The 21,592-nt window shown below is 39.8% G+C and overlaps 2 protein-coding genes across 2 annotated transcripts; both read left to right on the top strand.

The window, feature by feature from the left end:
* The first annotated feature begins 11,147 nt into the window (after positions 1-11,147).
* On the top strand, positions 11,148-12,407 carry foxe3 (forkhead box E3). Its single transcript, XM_062424509.1, has one exon. The coding sequence runs from the start codon at positions 11,148-11,150 to the stop codon at positions 12,405-12,407; it is 1,260 nt and encodes a 419-aa protein (XP_062280493.1).
* Positions 12,408-19,669: 7,262 nt separating this feature from the next.
* On the top strand, positions 19,670-21,291 carry foxd2 (forkhead box D2). The gene has a single exon (XM_062424310.1). It carries the CDS (start codon positions 19,670-19,672, stop codon positions 20,765-20,767), a length of 1,098 nt encoding a protein of 365 aa, XP_062280294.1. The 3' UTR covers positions 20,768-21,291.
* The last annotated feature ends 301 nt before the right edge of the window (positions 21,292-21,592 follow it).

Here is a 21,592-nt window from a genome sequence, read left to right as displayed (position 1 = left end):
ACTTGCCTTTTGGATAGACTTGTACTAAACAAATCTTTGAACAGGACTTGGCTGACAGACCTTCGCCACAGACCTCTGTACATGCACTGTTCACAGATGGGGATGAGAATGAGGCTTCTTCCTCCCCGCCATGCCCTGTAGAGGAGGCAGATGCTTGAAAACCTGAAGAGAGTGAGCCTGGATGAAGAGCTGTGCAATGGTTCTCACTGGTGCACTCTGTACACTTCACTGCAACATTGCAATTACGTGCCAGGTGAGAGGAAGATGCACAGCACCTGTAACAGATTCCCTTGTCCTTCAAATAAGCTTTCCGATCTTCCAGTGTCTTCATCGTGAAGCCTCGACACTTCCTCAAAGGATGGGGCTTATTGTGAATAGGACAGTGTTTACCAGGGTAATTTTCTTGGGGAGATGGATCCGTGTCGGAGGGTGTTTTGGAGGAGACATCCATTTTGTTGACAGAAATGGGCACTCTCTGACCGCTGTACTTTGGCATAAATCTGTCGCTTTTTATTGGGTTACTGCTGAGGATGGTAAAACTAGGGTCATTCCTTGCTTTTGCCTCATGGCAGATGAAACGAGTGAAATACCAGAATGGAGGAAAGCGATCACGGTTTTCCTCTTTGTACTTCATGCCATGAGAAACCCACCTCTCTTGTAGATAATGAGGCAGCTTCTCCACTATTGGATTGATTCCCCTTGATGTATCTAAATAAGCCAGCCCTGGTAAGTATCCGTCATCTTTAGCTGCTTGCAGCTCCATTAGAAGGTCGCCAAGATCTCTAAGCTTAGCATAGTCTCTGTTAGAGATTTTTTGAAAAGCATCCAGCTTCTTAAAAAGTGCATTTTCAATCATCTCAGGTGCACCATAACACTCAGTCAACCTATCCCAAGCCATTACTAAAGCTGCACTGGGATCAGACACATGGACGGACCGAATTCTCCTCACGTGCTCGGATGAGTCCTTACCCAACCATTTTGTGAGTAAATCCAGTTCCTCACCAGCTGTGAGATCGAGACCATGAATGGCATTGACAAAAGCAGACTTCCATGCCCTGTAAGTCTCTGGCCGGTCGTCGAACTTTGTAAGTCCCGTATTGACAAGTTCACGGCGTGCTAAAAATCTAGCAAAGTCCAACATGTCTCGAGCCTGAGGCTGGTGATAAGGTGCTGAGTGTGAGTTTCTGTGTGGATTGTCCTCTGGCCTGAAGAAGTGTGGATGAAAGTCAGGTGAGTCAGGTTTAATTGGCTTTGGGTGAGATGAAATATCTTTCTGGAATGTGTGATCCATAGGAATGAATTGTTGGCTTTTGGCTGAATCGGGATGATTTCGGAGAAGTGTCTCCTTCTTGCACAATAGTTCTATGTTTTTGTTATCCTTGTCAGTTAAATCAGCTTGCGCCCTCACATAGTCTCTAGTGCACTCTATTTTGATTTGCAATGAAGTGGCGCGAGTTGACTTTCTCTGAAACTCGTCTTCAAACTCTTCTACTACTGCTGCCTCTAGTATTTCAGCCTGAGCTAGAGCCGCAGCTGCTTTCTTTTCATGGCGTAGCATGTCTAGATCTGCTTCTAATTTGGCTTGGTCAAGCTGATGGGTCATCTCCAGTCTAATTTTGTCAAGCTTGATAGCAGCTTCCTTCTGTGTGAATAGTGCACGTGTCCGTGCGGCCTCAGCCTGAGCGCGTGCCTGGGTGGCTGCTGCAGCAGTTGATGAGCCAGATCTATGTGATAGTCGTGCTGAACTGGACTTTCTTGAGCCCACCTCTGACATGTGGTCCTCTTCGCTTGGAGTTCTTACCATTGCAGCATTGTCTTTGCCTTCCTCTGCATGGGCTGTTGATCTGCCTTCTTCAGACATGATGCAGAATCTGTATGCAGTCTACTACCATGAAGCTTGTCTTGCTTGTAGGATTCTCATCTTTTCACTGTACTGTTCTCATTGTGTGGCAACACAATTTAACAGCAAGCCAAACTCCGTCCAATAAATGCCCAAGAGTCAGGAATCATCTTAGTTGTGCCTTTTAATAAGATGCCGTTGTAGTTGCATTTATGAAACCAGAGTGAAACTGAAAATATAACAAACACAACAAAATACATGAACAATGCAATAGTGTTGGAGCTGGTATAATGACAAAGTAACAATAGCTTACTGCTACATAGCTTATCATACACATTTTAAATGAATCAAAATATATGAATTTTTACTGTAAATGTTTATGAAATTATAATAATGCACTTGCACTTTAAAGTTGACAATTGTACAACCTGCACTCTTATTTTAGCCAATAGCAATACTATTATTAACGAGAAAAGCAGATGTTAAATTTCACAATTTTCAACATAAATCTTAAAAGGTTAACAAAAGCATCCTCATTCCTAATATCATCACATATAATCCAAACATAACGATACATAATTTAGAAATTTACAGATGATGCTTTCACAAGCTCAAACAATAGGATGGTGGCAGATGAGGCATGCGTCTGCTCCTTGGTCTGCTTGATGTCTGCTTTCAGACCACATGTAAACCTACTTCCTGTTAAACTAAATCACCACTAGGAGGTGCTACAATGCCAAAAGGAAACTTAAAATCCAGAGACAGGACAACAGTCTTAAGAGGAAAACTCAAGTTATTTTTTTATATCTCAGTTTTTTAAATATATAAACTACATTTTTCTAATAATGGTGAGCACCAAAGAGAAAGCAAACATCCTGGGACATGACAGCACCCATCATGATTTTACTATAGTTCACTGCTTGAAGTTCTACATGCAATAGACTACCTCAAACCTAAAGTATTAAATTTGACAGAGCCGCTGACTTATTCACTGTCAATTTTCAGACTCAAAAAGTGGAAGATGCTGACTTTACCAAGACTTACTCACATAATTGATTTACCACCCAGAATTATTAGATAAGCTCTATTTTGATGTAACTTTGTGAAAATTACCTGTATGAATTCTACTCATCCTTGAGCCCCAATTCTGTTTTAACAGGAAACAAGGAGAGGGAGAGGGGGGAAATTACCTGCATCAAATATTCCTTGCAAGAATCAAACCAGGGATGCTGCCATTATGTGGCATGCACAGTAACAACTCGGCTAGTAAACTCTGCTTTAATAATTCTTTAACCTCTTCATCATATAGGTGTTGTCTCTCTTCTGCAGTAGTGCTTTCTTGCTCATACAGGGGGTAGACATAATGTGGGCACAATAACACCTATACAATAAAGCAAATGCAATCATCAGTGTTATTGATGAGTTTATTATTCTGTTTTCTGTTGAGACTGTGACATAGAAGTGCTGATTGATATATGTCAGGCTTTTACATTAAATCGTGCAGGTGAAAGTTTTATGTTAGAGAAAGAATGCAACATCTGCTCATGGATCTTAAAGGACATAAAAAACTACAGTTGATCTGGTAACCACTAGATGGGTGTAAGGGTCTGCATTCACTGTGAGGGTAAAATAAGGATCAAATGTCTGGTGACAATCCCTTCAAGTTAAATACAATGTCAGATTGCAAATTTAAATCACATTGATGACTGTAACTCCCTGTTTTATGTTAATGAAAAATAAAATCAACTTGTATTTATATACAATTATTACTCATCTCCTTCCTCAGGGTTAAGGGGTGGATGGAGGGTGCATGGTTGGAGGGCAGTGCAGACACTGAGCAAGAAACCAGGCCATCACAAGGTTAACAAGAAGTGACAAGACTGCAACTTATTTATTTACACTTGCAGGCAAGGGTGTCCATATCTGTTGTACCCAGAGCACCCAAAGTAACCCACAGATTTGGAAAGAACATGTAAATTCAAGCCTTCTTTTTGGTGTTGTAAACTGGGGGCTCGTGTGCATGAACCCTGCATATGTGGATATCTGCTTAAAAAGTTCTCTTACCTGCTGTTTGTGCGCACAAGTCTTAAAGAACATAATGGGTGCTGATCCCACCTGTCTGAGCTGGTCTTGGATGACAGGAGGACAATAGGAGAGTGGGTGTGGGACTGGATGGTAAACAGTCACTTCATGAATGGATAAACCAGAGAGAAGGAGAAAAATTGTGTTAGTAAGCGGCCATCTGAAACTTAGATAAGTAGGAGAGGGACATTATTAACACTGAAGAAGTAACATCAAGATACGTGTAAAATTACCCACAAATACGAAAAAAGATCTACTGACAATTCAATGACAATCTAAGGATTAAATATGGAAATTTAATCTTGGCTTTAATATTGAATGTTTTAATGTTTTCTGGGGAATTTTACTCTGTATCCTACCATAGTGTCCCAGTGTAGTATTTGAAATATAATTTTTAAAACAATAGTTGAATTAGATTTGAAATTCAATTTAAATGTGTCTGCTGAATAACATCCAGTCTTTGAAGCTTGATTTATTCTGACCTTTCTGCTTTAATTAATTTTCACGATAAAGGTTGAACATTTGGGCCTGTGTGTGTGTGTGTGTGTGTGTGTGTGTGTGTGTGTGTGTGTGTGTGTGTGTGTGTGTGTGTGTGTGTGTGTGTGTGTGTATGGTATGTGATGTGTGTTTGTGTGTGACAGCTATGGGATGTGTGTGTGTGTTCTACTTTATCTGTGTGTAAAGGCCGGGGCTTATCATTGCTCTCCACTCTGTCTCTCTCTGTCTCTCTCTCTCTCTCTCTCTCTCTCTCTCTCTCTCTCTCTCTCTCTCTCTTTCTCAGTGTAATAAAGCCTCGAGGCTCGCTGCTGTGTGTCTGCATGCCGGCTGTCCATCTCTCACCACCAAGCAATGCCAGCCCCAGTAGGTGCTTTGAGGTGGACAACAAGTGCTGATGATGAATGCGTTATTGGCAATATGGATTCTTGTGGATTCAATTAGTTACACTTTTGACTAAGTAATACAAATGTTTTACTGGATGGCTGGTTTCCTTTTACTTTTTTGTGGCGTAAAAGATCCAGTCTGTAGCTGAGGAGCTGAAGTGAAAGACGGAAAAGTGCACGTTGAAAGACAGCAGTGTAAGGAGACATGAAGTTACTGAATGAAAGTCCTTGTCTCTGTTTTGAGCCCACCTTTCTTGCCTCTCTCTCTTTCTCTGCTCCGAAACTCTGACGTCTAATGAAGGATCTGTCTATGTCACTGTGACCTCACTGATACTCAGCTTTGCCACTTTTTTAGGGTGATAGCAAATTCTAGATGAAACGACTTGAATTTGTGTTGTCAATGAAAATTTTTTTCAGCTCTTCTTACACATGTAAGAAGAGCATGACTAAACACACACACATACACACAACCGAGCTATGCAGCCCACACTCCCGTCCCTCTTCCCTTTGTGGTAAGCTGTTGCTCATCACTCCCCAGTCTGCCAGTCTGGTCCACATAGCCTTCCAGGAATGCTAGAAAATACACAGTGCCTTATACAGTAAGGACAACAGGCAGTATTTGCAGCATTCAAATGGATATCTGAATTAAATGACACCACTCTAAATCTTATTATGGAACTATATTCAAGAGTATATCCTGTCTTGTCAGTTTATTTAATTCATGTGCACATGCATTCCTTTATTCAACATTCAAGTTGTTATCCAATTAATTTTACTGTTTAATGAATGAGTTATTTTGAATATATCTACCAAGATAATGGTTTAGAAGAAGGTTTTTTTTTCTCTGATTAAGCAGACATGTCATGCCCATCCAATGCACCTTTGTTGAAGGTCACCTCAGCTCTCCAGAGAAGATGGGTGTATGGTTTTCTGTGTTTGCTCTTGTCTTGGTGGCTCTTGCAGCAGGGCCTAGCCAACAAACTACAGCCAGCAAGCTACAGGAGCTCCCAGTATTAAGTCATTAAGCTTCTCTCTGTTGGCTCACTGTAGCAAGCAGTGGAGTATTATTACAGTGTTTTCTTCTTACCTTCGCACTATCTGGGAGGTCATTTTATCCCTTTAAAATGTCCAAATCCAAACTTTGGCTGTATTGGTCATCCATCTTAAATCTGTTAAGTTGCAGTGCTATTAGTATATAGTGTGTACATACACAGAAAAGAGTAATAATATGCAAAAGTGTATAGCCACAGAAGTTTTATAAATGGGAAAGAAACTACTGTCACTGGAAATTCACTATTATTAACACTGGAAAAGGAAGATCATTTTAATTATGTTGTCAGTCGTCACTTTGTTGACCTTTAGTTTTGATATCCCAAAACTACAAGTTTCTGAGGGTGGTCTAAAGCTTATACCGTTGTCTTTTTCTTTCAAATAAACTACAGTTTTGTTACAAGGAAGAGGAGTTTTGGCTGCTCTCAGCTCTTGATGAACGCACCACCGAAGACTCCATCAGATGGCCTGAAGCCTTGTTTTCCACAACCTGCACGTGCTGCTAATTTCCTAATATTTTAATTGCATTGCTTATCTTAGCAGGAGGTGACCTCAATTTGGCGTTCACTCTTGTGGATGATGATTTGTTAGTATCCCCATCAGCAGTGCTGGAGTCTGGGGGATTTCCTAAGGTGTCTTTGTGGCAGAGGGGGTGTTAATCCAGGCAGAAGCTTGAGGAACATTTAGTACATCTTCAGTTTCTTCACTAGAGATCAAAGGTTAATGTTCCTCAATGAATATGCAATTGCAGGAGAAAATGTCATGCACCAAGTGAATTCTAAATATTTCTCCGTGGTCAATGCTACATGTATCTTTAAACTGAGGTGTAAATGACAATTAAGTTAGAGATAGTCATATATATTGCTTAGATATCTATAAATATTAAGCAAATCTAGAGATGAGGTTAGTATACTTTAACTAATTTATTCAGTGATGAGAGGACTGTGCGTGAGTGTGATTATCTGTCTTTTTGTATCTATGTGTTACCTATCAATGTGAATTTTTGCGAATGAGAGATGAGCACCATATAAGCAAGCATGACTGGTTGTGTATGTGTGTGTGTGTGTGTGTGTGTGAGAACCATGTGCAGTGCTTTAGCAGGGCAGTGTAGCGTGCAGTGCAGGAGTGAGCAGAGGCGGCCCAGGCCAGCACAGCCCCAGTACCCTGATAATCCCTGCGTTTTCAGGAGCCCTGGCCCGTACTTGATGAGCTTGAGCAAGAAAAAGGTTGCGCTCTCTCGTGTGTTTCTCTCTCTCTCTGTCTCCCTCTTTTTCTCTTTCTGTCTCTCACTCTTTTTATTCCCCCTCTTTTTCTCATGCCTCCCCCCCTCTTCGTCCCCTGGAGCCACTTTGCGAATGAATGGATTCCAAGTGTTTACTCAGCAACTCTCTCTGTCCCCTCTCATCCTCTGTATTTCTCAGGATTTCATCAAAAAGAGGAAGAGAACCTACAGACCAGCTACCATTAGAGACCACAGGTGAAAATCTAACAATGGAGAGAAATGCATGTTTAAGGGATGCTTTGCTTTTCCATGAAATTGTGATTTCAAATCCCTTTTTGGAAGCATATTCGAGATTTAAGGAAAAACTGCCACAAACATTTAAATGAGTCTCCCTTTAATGCAATGGTCACTAACTGTGCTCCTGGAGAGCTACTGCCCTGCGTGTTTTAGGTATCTCCCCAATCTAACACACCTGATTCTAATTATTAGCTTGTTATCAAGCAGCTGAAGCTTGTCAAGGGCTTGATAATGAGTTAATTATTACAATCAGGTGTGTAAGAGTAGGGAGATACCTAAAACATGCAGGGCAGTAGCTCTCCAAGAGCAGGGTTGGTGATGACTGCTTTAATACATGCAGGAACATTTTGAAAACACACCAAACTGCTTTTACAAAAGTCAATTACTGTGTTTCACTCTCTCATAGAAATAGAAATTAAACTGATGCTTCTATAATGTCATGTTCAAGAAGAGGGAAGACCACATTTTCGACTAAAAACACATTTATAGTTTGCAAATAGGTATAAATGGATATTTTTTCTTTTTTTTTGAAAGTTGGAAAGAAAATGAAAATAATTACTGAGCACAGATTGAACCGTCACTGTTATCTCTTTGTGGGCTTCACAAGAAAATTGTCCCAGGTGAACTTGACAAAGATCGATCACTGATGCCAACTAGATAATAAAGATGGAAACAATCTCCACAAATTGGAATTCAAACTGTTACTATTTGTTTTTATTGATTATGCTTTTCCAGCTTAACAAACTAGTGTATGGAACATAAAGCACGTGAGCTCTTCAGTCAGAATAGCTAGCTGTTGATAAAGTTGCTATAAATAGTGTAAATGGATTTGTTCTTTTTGCTAATATGATTCAATTTTTAAAAATTAAGGATATAAAATTAACATTTAAAAATCTATTTCATAAGCAGCAATAAAACACCTTTAGATAAATGATCCAGGGAAATAAGGAAGACAAGCTGAATATAAATGAATCGACGCAGCATGATAAAAAATCAACACATAATCATAATACATAATAATTCTCTTTAACTGTAGGGTCCTATGCCGGTTAGGATTGGAAGAAAATACTTAGAGTTATGGGGTATTTTACAGAGAAGTGTACCCATAACCTTCTGTCTTACACTCCTCATAATCAACTTAAACAGCTTTCTCAACTCTTTAACTTGAGCGAACCCTTGTTTCTGACAGGAACCACAGCTATTTGTACACAGTGTAGCTAAAATGTTTCCAATGATGTGATGCATTTTTCGTCATTATTTGATTGCCTCTTTTCTTTAATAAAAAGTCATGAGATATGAGTTGTATACTCTATGTGTATGTTTTTTGCTTAGTATCTTTACAAGGTGGCTAGTTTTCCTGTTGACATTCTGTTTTATCTAATAAAATCAAAGTAAAAACTTGCCTATATTGTGATTCTTAGCACAGAAAATAGCTTTTTTTAAGAACGTATTTTGGAAACACTGGATCTCAGTATTGTTTACGTGTCACATCAGGCTCTCTGTCGGCAATCACTACCTGGGCTGTTTGACCATCCCAGAATGTTCTATATGTCTTACTCATTGGCTTTGCAGATAATATCAGCCATTTTCTGATTGTAACACAAGGTGAAACTGAAGTAAGGTTTGCACTGCATACAGAAATGCACATGCATGTTGATTTATGTGCATGCAAAGAACAGTGTTGAGCCTGTACATTAACATGATCATCAATGAGTAAAATGATCACAGAACAGGATGAGTGTTGAGGGAATGTAGAGGTACAGAGAGGTGTAGGAGAGCTCTGGTGGGGTGGTGGGGTGGTTTGGGGAGGGGAGGGGATTAGCAAGAGGCCGCAGGCCCCGAGGCAGAGGGCCCGTTTCCTGGCCTGAGCCCCTGTTTGTCCTGCCTGACCTGGCAGCTCTGGGGGCAGATCCTGCTTGGATACAGCCGCGCTCCCACGCCTGTCTGAAGCTGTTAGCCACTGGCTGTGAGTAGCTAGCTGGGCTTAGTGTTGTCTGAGCTGCGGCTGGGTCGGGAGGGGTACAGTCATCTGTGGGGGGTGCCACCTATTTTGTGTTGGCGGACTGAGGGTGACGGGAAACAGGCATCTAGAAGAGCAGTGGGCGGTTATGATTAATGACTTTGGTGTCATATTGGCACCATATTTTCTTTAATATTAGATTAGCCATGTTGTCATAAACATTGTGGAGACAATCTCCTTTCTTTTTTCTTTCTTTCTTTCTTTGTTTGTTTGTTTGTTTGTTTGTTTGTTTGTTTGTTTGTTTCTTTCTTTCTTTCTTTCTTTCTTTCTTTCTTTCTTTCTTTCTTTCTTTCTTTCTTTCTTTCTTTTCCCTAAATTTCCCCAAGGGGATCAATAAAGTTTACATCTATCTATCTTTAGGCTATCTGCCCCTTTTACCATGTACATATATATGGATATATTATAGATAAATTAAAGAAATAAAAGATGCAATATTTCTTACTAAGACATTTGGCATGCATTTGCAGTCTGAAAAATGTTAGTGTATTTTGACATACATGGCATATATTCTTCACCATTCTTCAAAAGATATATCCTGTCATTTGGTATTCGATACTGTAATTTGGTCCAAAATCTCCCAAAAGTGTTCATTGGGGTTGCCATAAGCCATAAGATACACATTGTGATTTTTTCTAAATCAAACCACTTGGTGACCCCTTGTGTCCTGTATGTAAACATATGCATTTTTGATGTATTCATACTTTTTTATAATTTGTCACTCAGGTATATGAATAGCATTAACCATATTGTTAATATTTACTGATGGTTGTATTACCCACAACAGTCCACAACAGACCTCATCTCCATGTTGTTAGAAGTGATGGCAGCAGGTCATCTCCCTGTGAATCTTACCTAAATAATCAATTAGAGCCACTATCACATAGTTGTATTTAAAGGGTGTTGTCTGCCTAACAGTTGTGTGCAGAACTGTGTTTTGACTTCAAAATCCATAAGATAACACCTCTCTTCTTCGGCCAGGGGACTGTTTGATTATCACTCTCCAAAAATGAAAATGAAATGAAGGGATATTTACTTTTCTTCCCCAAAAGCTTTGATAGCTCAATTGCTTGCTTTCAGTGGCTTGTTATTATTTTTCAATTGGTGGATTGGCTGTTGGGTTTGGAGTAGCACAGAGCAGCTCTGCGAGTGTTGTTTCTGCCCTGGATATACACACAGCTGTTGGTGAAAGCCCAGAGAGATGGACAGAGAAAGATAGAAAGGGTCATTGGTAAATCTCTGTGAGTGTCAGGATGATGTGCCAAGCAAGACGTTTAACACATCACCATGTCTATCCTACAGCCTGTGTTTTCTAAATGTCCTTTTAAAATGAATATATGTTTTATAAGCCTAATCCTACTAATTATTGACATCTAACAGTATCACAGGGAACGTCACCATAAAAAAACACCAATATTGCATAAATAGTTATTACAATAGCTACAGCATGGGTCCCTCTCTGTTTATTAGAGGAATATTGAAGTCTTCTCTAGAGTTGTGTCCAGCTGCCTCCATCGTCATCAGAGAGCCAGTGGCGTCATTCCTGCCCTGCCTTATAAAGCTGTCAACGCCTCTCTCTCTCACCTGGACTGACACACACATACACACACACACATACACACACACCAGCCTAAACACCAGGGCAGGACAGAGGCTATTTTTGGCCAGAGCAAAGGAATAACTCACTGGTTAAAATACGGACACGTTCCTCCAGCTGATCATTTCGACAACAAAAGAAGACCATTACATTTTTCTTTTATGAATCTGGCAAATTATTCTTACTTCTCTGGCATGTGCAACATGACCGCAGAGACGCAGCACTCGCCTGCCGAGGCCAGTCCTGTCGTCATGTCTCCAAATGTCAGCTTGGACTCGCCGCTGCCTCCGCCGCCTCTGATGCTGCAGGCCCGGTCAAAGGACAATATTTTGATCAAGTCTGAGCCCAGGGGAAACAGCCCAAACACTGAGGACGGAGCCACTCTGGGTCAGACTGAGGAGCACCTGCCCACCGGGAGCCGCCGGAGGAAGAGGCCCGTCCAGAGGGGGAAACCTCCCTACAGCTACATCGCTCTCATTGCCATGGCCATTGCCAACTCCCCCGAGAGGAAGCTTACCCTTGGGGGAATTTATAAGTTCATCATGGAGCGCTTTCCTTTCTACAGGGAGAACTCAAAGAAGTGGCAAAACTCCATCCGCCACAACCTCACCCTCAACGACTGTTTTGTCAAGATCCCCCGGGAGCCCGGCAGACCAGGTAAAGGCAACTACTGGACTTTAGACCCCGCAGCTGAGGACATGTTTGACAACGGGAGCTTTTTGAGGAGAAGGAAACGCTTCAAGCGCACAGATGTGAGCACCTACCCCGGGTATATGCAGAGCTCCAGTGCGTTCACCCCAACCCCGATGGGGAGGCCCTCATACCCTAACACCCTGTACGCCGGAATAGGGTCTGGTTATGGCTCACAGCTGGCAGCCACATCCCCGCATCCGGCCATGCTGCATCACTACCAGACGTCTGCTGGGGTCGGCCAAGGACAGCCGCGCATGTTCAGCATTGACAACATCATCAGCCAGCAGTCAGCGGTGCAGAGCGGCCCCGGGGGAGAGCTCAACACCCAGGCACTGGGGTTGGGCGCAGGTGACCTGGGCACCATGACCTCCAGCTGCTCGGTCACTGGTACCGACCCGTCTGCGTGCTTCCAGACCCAGACTGCCAACCCCTCAGCGAACATGCTGAGCAGAAACAGCGGGAACATCCCCTCCAACTTGGCCGCCGGGTACCCATACTCATCCTCGGCCTCTCCTCCAAATCTGCCCACCATGACCCAGTCGGGTTTCTCCCCCGGGAGCTCTCAAGTGTACTGCTCCGGGAACCGGCTGTCCCTGCCCGCCCTGCGTCCGGGCTCCTGCGCCGAGCACACGGAGCAGCTGCTGGGCCTCTCCAGCCCCATGAACTCCTACAACAACTCCTACATGAGACAAGCCAACTTTGCGTCAGGATTAGAGCGCTATATGTGAGAAGTCCCTTAAAAAAAATAAAAATCCTATAAAGAATTACAAAAAGTCAGGCTGCTGTAAGGTCCCATTCAAGAAACATGACACATAGCTAAAAATTCAAATCAGAATATTAATGGGATTTGTATTTTATCAGCCTATTATGCCCTAAAATGTCAAAATGGACTCATTAGGACAGAATCATTCAAGTAACTGTAAAAAACAGAAAAAAGGTGTTTTTTTAATTTTAGCCAAGATCAGAAATGATGTGATATATGACAAAGACCGAGCCTCATGATAAAACATTCCTATTTTAAAGGTGAGAAGCCATTTAGATCCGTTTGACACATTCCATTATTGTATCTCAGAGAGCATTCATGTATTTCTATTGTGCCACATTTCGTTCATATTTCCGGTGTTTAGAGGTTGTTTTTTCCCCCAAGTCTTCATGTGTTCGTTATTAATCAAGTCTGCTGTTTTTTGTTTTTGGATGTAAATAGTTTTTTTGGTGTAAAATCTTTATTAAAAGAAGAGTGATATCATTGCTGACAGATCGTTTAAAATAAATTCATTTTTTAAAATAACTGTGTCTTTATTGTCTGCACTTAAAATCTTTTTTCATTAAAATGGCTCCTTTCTTGGTTGTCGAGACCAATTAAAAAACTGTAATTCTATACTTTTTAACTGTCATATAGCCTATTACAACCAACAGGCCAAAGAGTCTTTGCTCTATGATAAGCACTTTACAGGCAATTGATTATTTTGCTTTATTTTGTGATCATGTAGGATCGTAATTTTAAATTTCATTATACCTGGCTTCAGCCTTTTTGAAATCTAAAAGCATACATTTTTTCAGTCTCTTTTTTTTAATCAAGTAAAATAAATAAGGCTACACAATGATAGACTAGAAAAATAAACACAAATTTCATCATGATCACACATGAATTTCGTTATCAAATATGAATTAAACATATTGACTGAACTAGCCATAATAAATCAAACGTAGCACCAAGAATGCAAACTGGAGCAGCCTTTCTTCCTGAGTGGATTCAAAACCAGCATTTCTTCTTAATGTAAGAACTGATAAACTAGACATTTGTATCAACAAAGACTAAGTCTGAGCCTCTGTTACATCTTCATCCTCATAGTTTAGTCCTCCTACAGGTTGAAGCCTAATTTTTGTTTCATTATACCAATGCTTTATTTTAACACTGCAACATAGGAATCCACCTAAAAATGTGTCGATTAATTCATATTCAGTTGTCTTTCATATTTCCCTGGATCATTTATCTAAAGATGTTTTATTGCTGCTTATGAAATAGATTTTTAAATGTTAATTTTATATCCCTAATTTTTAAAAATTGAATCATATTAGCAAAAAGAACAAATCCATTTACACTATTTATAGCAACTTTATCAACAGCTAGCTATTCTGACTGAAGAGCTCACGTGCTTTATGTTCCATACACTAGTTTGTTAAGCTGGAAAAGCATAATCAATAAAAACAAATAGTAACAGTTTGAATTCCAATTTGTGGAGATTGTTTCCTGGGACCTGGGACAATTTTCTTGTGAAGCCCATGAAGAGATAACAGTGACAGTTAAATCTGTGCTTAGTAATTATTTTCATTTTTTTTTAATTTAAAGTAATTTAAAAGTACAAATACAATTCTATCATGTATTAAAAAAAATAGAGAGAGACATACAACATTTATAAAAACACATATTTACTTTAACATATTTACATACTTTTATTTTGCTCAGGTTATGTATATGTTCAACGAGTTTACATTTTCTGTGTGTTGTCAACTTGCCAGAAAGAAAGAAATAGCTGGTGGCAGTGCTTGATGCATCTCAAAAGGTGAATCTGGGACATCCGGATGCCCCCTGATGCTGATAATATGACACCATAATGTTACAATCGTTTAAAGTCCAACATTATTGCACAGAGGCCCTTAGCCATTGAAACTACTGAACTCAAGTGATTATATGGAAGGGATGTATTAGATACGGTTTAAATGCAGGGCATTAAACTCCATTCTTTCTTTGAAGTCTCAGTTGCAGTATTCTGCTATGGTAGGCCTGTAACAGATTTTTGCCACCTGGTGGGTCTATCAGGTTATGCACATGATCATAAACTGGGTTGAAGAGTCAAAGTCAGAACTGGACTGCATGTTTGATTTAAAGACAATCTTGGCTGGATGGGACGACATTTTATAGACAAAACAGCACATCCAATTGTTTTAGACAGTCAGATATTTAATTGGTTGGAAGCAGTGCAGATATCTTTAGCAGTTATTCAGAACGGTCATACACACACACACACACACACACACACACACACACACACACACACACACACACACACACACACACACACACACACATATATATATATATATATATATATATATATGGTAGGTATAAGATAGGTCTGCTCATTAGCTGAACCTCATTAGTCCTGTCTAAACAACTGTTTGTGAAGTGCTGATGGAGTCATATACAGTTAAAACTCAAGTTAAGTCAAGCAAATTAAAACTTTACACCACTAGATGGAAGCAAAAGCAAGATGCTCAGCTTGTGGAGTTATTTTCACTCTTTTACAAGGACTTTCTTTTTCAATTTGTGAGTTTATTGTGATTATGATCAATTACACCAAATAGGGACAACAATTAGCAGTGAAACCACAGCTAAAATAGGCAAATCATTATTTTCTTCATTCTAAACTCATTTTAAATCTACAATCAGGTTGGTTGAGCCCGAGAGACAGGTGACCCTATAATCAGGCATAACCTGAATTTTGTCAGTTCTTTTGCTCAATTAAATGAATATGACTTCAAAGACTTTACAGCTGTGTGATAAATCATTACAGATTACATTATTTTTGTGGTGCTCCAACTGATCCTCAATCAGCCTCATTTCCTCATACTTCAGTTAGTTTTTAATTCTGTTGATTATCAGAGAATTGGAGCGAGGTTTTGACTTTTTTGTACAAAGCTTTGGTATCACTTGAAAGAAGACAATAATGATACAGAGCACACGTGCAAAGAGGTAGTTTTATGATCATCAACATCTTCATGTTGTTTTATATTATCATGAAGACTAAATGTAATCTTTTTACAATAAAGAGACACACCCAGAACTCAAGCTTTAGAGGATCTGGCATTAAAACTTAATTAACTTGGTTACATTAAGAATTTCTGAAAATCCAAATTCACTGTTGGACATATCTTGATGTGGTGTCATATGATCTGGTTAGTAATATGATAGACTGAGAAAAATACCTGAGCAAAAAACAACAGAATGCATCCATAACTGCACTTTTGAAGTGATTGCTTCTTTATACAACCCAACACTAAAAATTAGTGTATTTGTTGATCAGCCTGAGTGAATGAGGAATACAAAATCAGAATATCAGGTGTTCGACCAATTTATGGTTTCATATATATTCAGATTTAAAGTGAGAAATGTGGATACTGTAGTGACAACTTGTATTTAGAATCATATTATTACTTATTATTTCAGATGATGTTGATCACAGTGCAGTCAGACACCAGTCCTCTTTTAGACACAATGTTGAACCATTTGCTTCATTTAATCGCCATATGCAATAATCTGCATGATACTGAGCTCACCCAAATCTAATTCTGACATAATAATTGATAATAATAGCTACTCAACATACTTTTGCCCTCCACTTGTGCTTTAGTATTTTTCAAATAAGTCAATATTTCCAGTTAGTTTATTGCATTTTAACAAAAACCGGCTCAGAATCTCAGTTCTTCAGTTCAGTGGAAACCTTTCAGTTTTATTATTTATATGGGAAAAGTGGGTGTTTATATGGGAAAAGGCACAAGTTCAACCTGTCATTTTGAAAGTCTGTGTTGGGAAAGATTTCAGTGTCGGTACTTTAGTGGCAGCAGGGGGCGCTTCAACATCACAAATTGCACAAATAAAATATTTTCCGAAATCTGTCTTTTCCGCAAATCTCAACTCGTGAGCCAAAAACCTCTTGAACCTTTGGAAACTTGAAGAAGCTGAAATATCCCACAGCGTCCGTTTTGTAGGTTTCTCGAAAAGAAATATGAGTAATTGGAAAAAGAATAAAATATGTTAACATCTGTCTTTTAAGCCATATGCCACAACTAATGACATCTAAATAGATGTCTGCCCCTGCGCACTGTTGATACTTAGAAATGGAGCTGTAACTGAAAACAGCTTTATAATTTCGAATCTAGTATTAAACACAACAAAATCTTGATCAGATTGTCTATCTTTAATTTACTCATTGTTAAATACAATCTAAGATATCGATCCATTATGTTAGTCCACCACATATAAATCAACACGCTGCTTATGAAGTGATAACGAATATGAGGTTTTCATCAGTAAATGAGTCACGTGTCTTTTTACCTCTGTAGTCCAGGTTGTGGAGAGCAGTATGAGAAGGCAAATAAATTATCTATCAGTTGTGGAAAGTGCTGTCTCCCCATGGCGCCAGATCCTCTGGAAAATCTAGGAATTAGAATACATTTTTATAAATGTAGGTTTCATTAAACAGAGTTCAACTGAACAAATTACAGAACTCTTTTGTTCTTCGGTCTGTCCCACTGTTAATTAGAGTTTGGGTTTGGTTTTGGATTCAGCTGATGTGCGTTTTTTCTTGTAAGACCTGTGCAGGGTAATAAACACTGAATGTTAAAAGCAGAACTGATTGCACAGCAGCTGAACATTAATAATGTCTCATGTGTTTGTTCTGTTGTCTGGCTATATGTTGTGTTTTGTTATGTGAATCTATGTAGACTATATATTGTGATGCATGACACAATTCAGAGAGATAAGGTGAAATAAAAAATGTAAAAAAAAAACTAAACTTGAATTGCGTCTCTCCTGTCAGACAGCTGCGTGTCTCAGTGCGTCTATCTGAGAGTTTAGATTTTTTAAAGTCTTTAAAAGTGACAGGCAGGTCAGAGAAGAGGACACACGGCTCATTCAGAGCTTCTGTGGGATATTTAATATGTTGCATGCTTGACTTGAACTTGTTGCCTCAATGGGACAGTCGTTTCCCTTTAATAAAGAAAAAGCATACAATGCACACTCAAAATGAAAGCAAACAAATATAGAACAATACAAACATTTTGTTGCTGCTATTACATGAAACCATGTTGTTCCCTGATCCCCCCCCACCACACACACACACACACACACACACACATACACACACACACACACACACACACACACACACACACACACACACACACACACACACACACACACACACACACACACACACACCAAATAAAGTAAATGCAAAAAATCGGACACGATGTTGTATGACCTGTATGATGAATGAGGTGATGACGTCAAAGCATTACAATAAGTCAGTGTTTCTGCAGCGTAATGAAGTGGAATGTCCGCCTGCTCTAAACAAGCCCGCACACATTACACACACATTACACGTTGTCATCTGCTGGCCTTTCACTCCTGACGGAGACGAATTGGAGCAGGTTGCAGCTGACTGTGGACCTCTGTGAATTATGCAGAAAATTCAGATGGATAATGTTGTGACTTCTTGACAAGGAAAATACAAAACCCGTGGGAAGTGATGAGGGAATTAGGCTGCTGGCCAAAACCTTTGAGGTGGAATTCAATACGTTTAATTCAGACTTTTTTATATTTATTAGGGAACAGAACAACACATTTAGATAAACAAGTACAATAATATTATATAAAATATAATAGAACAATATAATATGTTCATATGTTATTAGTTATATGCCTATATGAGTGGATTTGGCAACATCATGATATTTATCACATATCATAAGCTTCATTAATGTTTTCATAACGAATTAAATTGCATTTAATTACTAAATTCCACAAATTGATAAATGTTTGCATTGCATTTAAAATGAGCTGAAATATTATTATTATTATTATTATTATTATTATTATTATTATTATTATTATTATTATTATTATAATCATCATTAATAATAGTAATAATACTGATGACAATAAGAACAACAACAACACCACTACTACTACTACTACTAATAATAATAATAACAATAATAATAATAATAATAATAATAATAACAATAATAATAATAATAATAATAATAATAATAATAATAATAATAATAATAATAATAATAATAATAATAATGGTGTGAAATCGCATTATAAAATTAATGGGACTCAGATAGATAGATAGATAGATAGATAGATAGATAGATAGATAGATAGATAGATAGATAGATAGATAGATAGATAGATAGATAGATAGATAGATAGATAGATAGATAGATAGATAGAACTTACAATACAAAAAAAGAAGAAACAAATGTCCATTTTAATGAGCCTCGCTACCTCATATATAGAAATAAAAAGCATTTTAAATTAGTAAATGTGAAATATCATTGCGATGTCAGTGCAACCATTTTACTTCCGTGTGATGCAATTGTATCCAGTTTATCCAAATGTTTGTCTGAATGTTTGGGACACGGAATAAGAAATATCTTCAATGACAGGTACAAAGTAAATTAAACCTTGAAACAAATCTATATGCATGGCATCAACAGAGATTGTCTTCCGGAGAGGAGATATTTTGTGCTTACTAACGAACTGTTAAAAAAGAATAAAGAAAGAAAAGCAAAAAAACCGACTGAGATTTTAAGGTCCAGAGGCAGGTTGAAATATTAATTTCTGCACGGTGATTTCGACTAGTTCCTGGTAACAGTGACTCAAAGACCACGTGATCAGCGTGGTCCTATAAATACCTTTTGAGAGCTAAGGAGGATAGTGTGACAGTCTGGCTGGATACCTACCCAATCCCGTGCGTAAAAGATATTTTGGAAAGATACTTGGATATCCAAAAGTGGCCCTTTAAATGGCCAACGGCATAAACTGATGACAGACGGGAACCATTGCATTTGAAGACAACACAAGTCCATATCGGAACAAGATCGATTATTTTTGACTTGTCTTTTTTTACGCCTGAAAATCAGAAGTTTTCTGCTCGATAAGAACCTCGCACGGCCCTGCTTGACCAGACTCGGACGGCCAGGAGTCGCCAAATCCACAGGTCAAAGAGTTGTTTATCATTTTAATAGATTCTAGCCATGTGTGCATTTAGTAGCTGGAGATAAAGCTGCAGCAACAGTCTAGTGTGGTTGTAGGGGGAGACGCAGAGTGCGCGCGCGCTCTCGCTCAGTAAACTTCACTGGACCAGAAGAGGAGGAAATCTGGGAGAGAGGGGTAAAAGAAGCGGCGTCTTCAAGGATGACTTTAGGGACGGATATGTCCGACAGCTCTGCATTGTCCGAAGACGTGGACATCGATGTGGTTGGGGGTGACATATCTGTTGGAAAGGACGGAAAGTACATTCACCACGAGTTCAACTTGGACAATGACTCGGACGATAATTACTCCCAGAACGCGGCTGAGAGGGTTTCCTCTCCCGGGCTCAGTAGCTCCGACTGCCCGTCAGACCAGATGGGCTCCAACGCAGAGGCTGGGACCGTGATTGGGGACAAAACAAGAAAAAGTGCACTTGTAAAGCCACCCTACTCTTACATTGCCCTGATCACCATGGCCATCCTGCAGAGCCCCAAGAAGCGCCTGACTCTCAGTGAGATCTGCGAGTTCATCAGCAACAGATTCCCCTACTACCGGGAGAAATTCCCTGCTTGGCAAAACTCGATACGCCACAATCTTTCCCTAAATGACTGCTTCGTGAAAATCCCACGGGAACCTGGCAACCCCGGAAAGGGCAACTACTGGACCCTCGACCCGGATTCCGCAGACATGTTCGACAACGGGAGCTTTTTGCGCAGGAGGAAGCGCTTCAAGAGGCACCAAACTAATGAAATCCTTAGGGAGGCTGGTGGCTTTCTTCCAGGGTTTGGATACGGCCCGTATGGATACAACTATGGACTTCAGCTGCAGAACTTCCACGCTGCCCACAACCCGTACCACCCACACCACACAGGTGGTTCATTCCCATTCCCTAACGCACCCTGCACCTTGCCCTCATCCATATTCCCTACGCCGCATCCCCTGCCCTCTCTTTTAGGGGCCGATTTAAGAAAGCCCTTTTACCCCCAGCTAAGCCCTTCTCTGCCACCTCTCAAGACGGACTCCAGCACCCCGAGTCGGCCTTCATTCTCCATTGACAATATCATCGGGGCAGCCAACTCCACCGCCTCTTCCTACAGCGCGCAGCCGGGCAGCCAGGCTCAGATCCTGGCCATGCTGACCCCAGCACTGGCCTCTGCTTCCAACCATTTGAGCCTATCACAGGACAGCATATTACAACCCGGGCCACCGAGTCAGACTTTTTCCAGCAAAACCCCGACTATGAACAGTTGTCCTTTCTAAAATAATAATAATGATAATAATAATAATAATAATAACGAATTGACGAGAGTGCCCGCTGAAAATCTTTTATTAAAAAGCCAATTCGTCGTCCTATTTGAAGGTAGGCTGAGCATTCTTGGTGGTATGAGAGTTTTTTGGCTCTCTTTGGTTCATCACAATGTAAGAGGAGAGAAAGGTTTATTTATAGTTTGTAAATATGTGTATAATATTGAGAAACAAAAGCAAGAGAAACTCTGAGAGGAATCTTTTTAAGCAACGCTGGCCTGCAAATCTGGCACGTAGCCTTCAATGGTCTATGGGGAAAAAGGGGAAAAAAAACATCCTATTATTTTAACATAAGTTAAAGTTGTCAGCAATGGCTGCAGGGATGATTTCCAATTTTATTCCTAAATATAATTGAGAATTATATTATGATTTATATTGTTTTTATTTTGTGCGTCGTGAGAAAAATGGCACTGTTGTTGTTGACATATAGTTCTTACAGAAGGCAAACTCAGGTTTTACTTAGAAAGCACATGGAGACAAAAGGGGGGTTTCTGACACTGACACACACACACACACACACACACACACACACACACACACACACACACACACACACACACACACACACACACACACACACACACACACACACACAATTAGCTTACAATTTCCCCACTATCACCACCCCCCTCCCAATCTCCTCTACATGGTGAATTTGTGACAGTATCATTTCATGTTGTCGTGGACAAGTAGGCTATGTGTTTTTTTATTTGGTATAAAAGAGCGCATTACCTCTCTCAACCTTTTTAATTGTTGTTCGTTCCTATCTATTTCACAATG

The sequence above is a fragment of the Scomber scombrus genome, chromosome 8, assembly GCF_963691925.1.
Source record: "Scomber scombrus chromosome 8, fScoSco1.1, whole genome shotgun sequence".
Classification (NCBI taxonomy): Eukaryota; Metazoa; Chordata; class Actinopteri; order Scombriformes; family Scombridae; genus Scomber; species Scomber scombrus.
The sequence above is the reverse complement of the archived record's forward strand: the minus strand, read 5'-3'. Positions and strand labels throughout refer to the sequence as shown.